We start from the raw sequence: 1,850 nt of genomic DNA, 5'->3' as shown, positions 1-1,850 counted from the left end.
CTATTACATAATGAGGTTGTACCAATTTAAATTTCATAAATTTTCAGGTTAAGTTTGTCAATCCTTTGCTGCGTTCACCAATTGTTGGTGGAGCTGCCTTTGAGTCCTTGACGAAACTTTCAAAATGCACTGTTGATCCTCTTTGCAATTGGGCTATAGAGATTGCAACTGCATTACGACTGATTGCCATAGAAGAAATTAACATCTTGTGGGAGCTACTTCCACCTGTTGGCGAAGGAGAGGAGAATGGAGCACCGTATTTGAGTCTTTTTGATCGCCTAGTCAATGGTTTATCCATTTCTTGCAGATCTGGACCCCTTCCAGTGGACTCATTTGCATTTATTTTTCCGGTACTTGTCTATTACTTCTTTATTATCTTTTGTTATATCATACAATTAATCACGAATCAATTTTTTCAGGTAATTGAAAGGATACTCCTCTGTCCCAAGAAGACAGGTCTTCACGATGATGTCCTCAAGATACTTTTCTTGCACATGGATCCAATTTTACCTCTACCTAGGATTCGAATGCTTTCAGTTGGGACCACTTTTATCTAAGCACACTGCATTTTGGCAAGTGAATTTCTAGTTATTTATGTTCTTATGCTGTATTCTTCAGGTTTTGTACCATGTTCTAGGTGTTGCCCCTGCTTACCAAACATCCATTGGGCCAGCATTGAATGAATTATGTCTTGGTTTGCAACCAGATGAAGTGGCACCAGTATGACCTTATTTTTTGTACACTTTGAAAGACCGTCACTTTTGCCTCCATGCTAATTCTATTTTTGCATATTTTTTGACAGGCTCTATACGGTATTTATGCGAAAGATATTCATGTAAAAATGGCTTGCTTAAATGCTGTCAGGTGCATTCCTTCTGTTTCCAATTGTTCAATACCTCAGAATGTGGTGATTGCAACCAGCATTTGGCTTGCTTTGCATGATACAGAAAAGGTATGATATTTACTGGATTTTCTCTTTCCTACTGTACAACATGCCATTTTTTCTTCGTTTTATATTATTTGAGTGCAATCTGATGTTTTAAAAGTCACAAGCTTTGAGCTTGACTTATGCTCGAACTAGTTTCAAGATTGAGTTCCGCTCATTACACTCAAATCCGAATTCCATTATTTTGAACTATGTCAACGGCAGTTTGAATAATTACTTTTGAGTTTTTAACGGTAGAAATTTTTACTTTTCATTATAATTTCAGTACGGAAATAATAGAAATATGAAATGTAGTTGAACAAATTGAAAACAAGAGCTGTAATTTATGTGATGTACGGATTTTAGACGTACAGAAACTATCCTTTTTAGGTATGCTGCCCAGCCTATCATCTTTGGGTATATTGCCTTGCCCCAAATTACAAGATGGAGAGATAAACACTGAAGAAGCAAGAATATTGAGTTCTCTCTTGTGCGACAAGCACACACCAAAAAATTTGGCACAACGATAACATATAGTAAAAAAAATGTCGTGCCAGATATGCAACAAAAAATTCGTACAAAATATGTGAATCTGTTAAAGACGAGGATGGGTTTTGGGGAAGAAATACATCCAATATTTGAAAGATGTAGATTAGATTTAGAGTAGAAAAAGGAGTTGAGATTCAAAAGGGTGAAGACGGAGGTCGTAAGTGACAAAAGACGAGGAAAATAGAGCATACATGCACGCAAACCTGATGCTATATTTTCCGCTTATATATATATATATTATACTTTAAGATATTAAAATATATTGAAACAAATGATTGGGTTGCAAACTAAAATTCAATTAAACATTTCAAATTCGGTTCACGGTCAGCTTGAAGTTAATAGGTTTGAGTTTGAATCAAGATTTGCATTCTCAATC

The 1,850-nt window shown here is 35.6% G+C and overlaps 1 protein-coding gene across 1 annotated transcript; it reads left to right on the top strand.

The window, feature by feature from the left end:
• Positions 1 to 47: 47 nt before the first annotated feature.
• Positions 48 to 986, top strand: LOC140966476 (protein ILITYHIA-like; the record flags this gene model as incomplete). Its single annotated transcript, XM_073426750.1, has 4 exons — positions 48 to 350; positions 420 to 536; positions 619 to 720; positions 803 to 986. Coding segments are annotated over 4 exons (678 nt in total), but the record flags the coding sequence as incomplete, so codon positions are not given.
• Between the last annotated feature and the right edge of the window lie 864 nt (positions 987 to 1,850).

This window comes from Primulina huaijiensis, unplaced genomic scaffold, assembly GCF_012295235.1.
Source record: "Primulina huaijiensis isolate GDHJ02 unplaced genomic scaffold, ASM1229523v2 scaffold206632, whole genome shotgun sequence".
NCBI classification, from domain to species: domain Eukaryota; kingdom Viridiplantae; phylum Streptophyta; class Magnoliopsida; order Lamiales; family Gesneriaceae; genus Primulina; species Primulina huaijiensis.
This window is presented reverse-complemented; position numbering and strand designations above follow the sequence as displayed.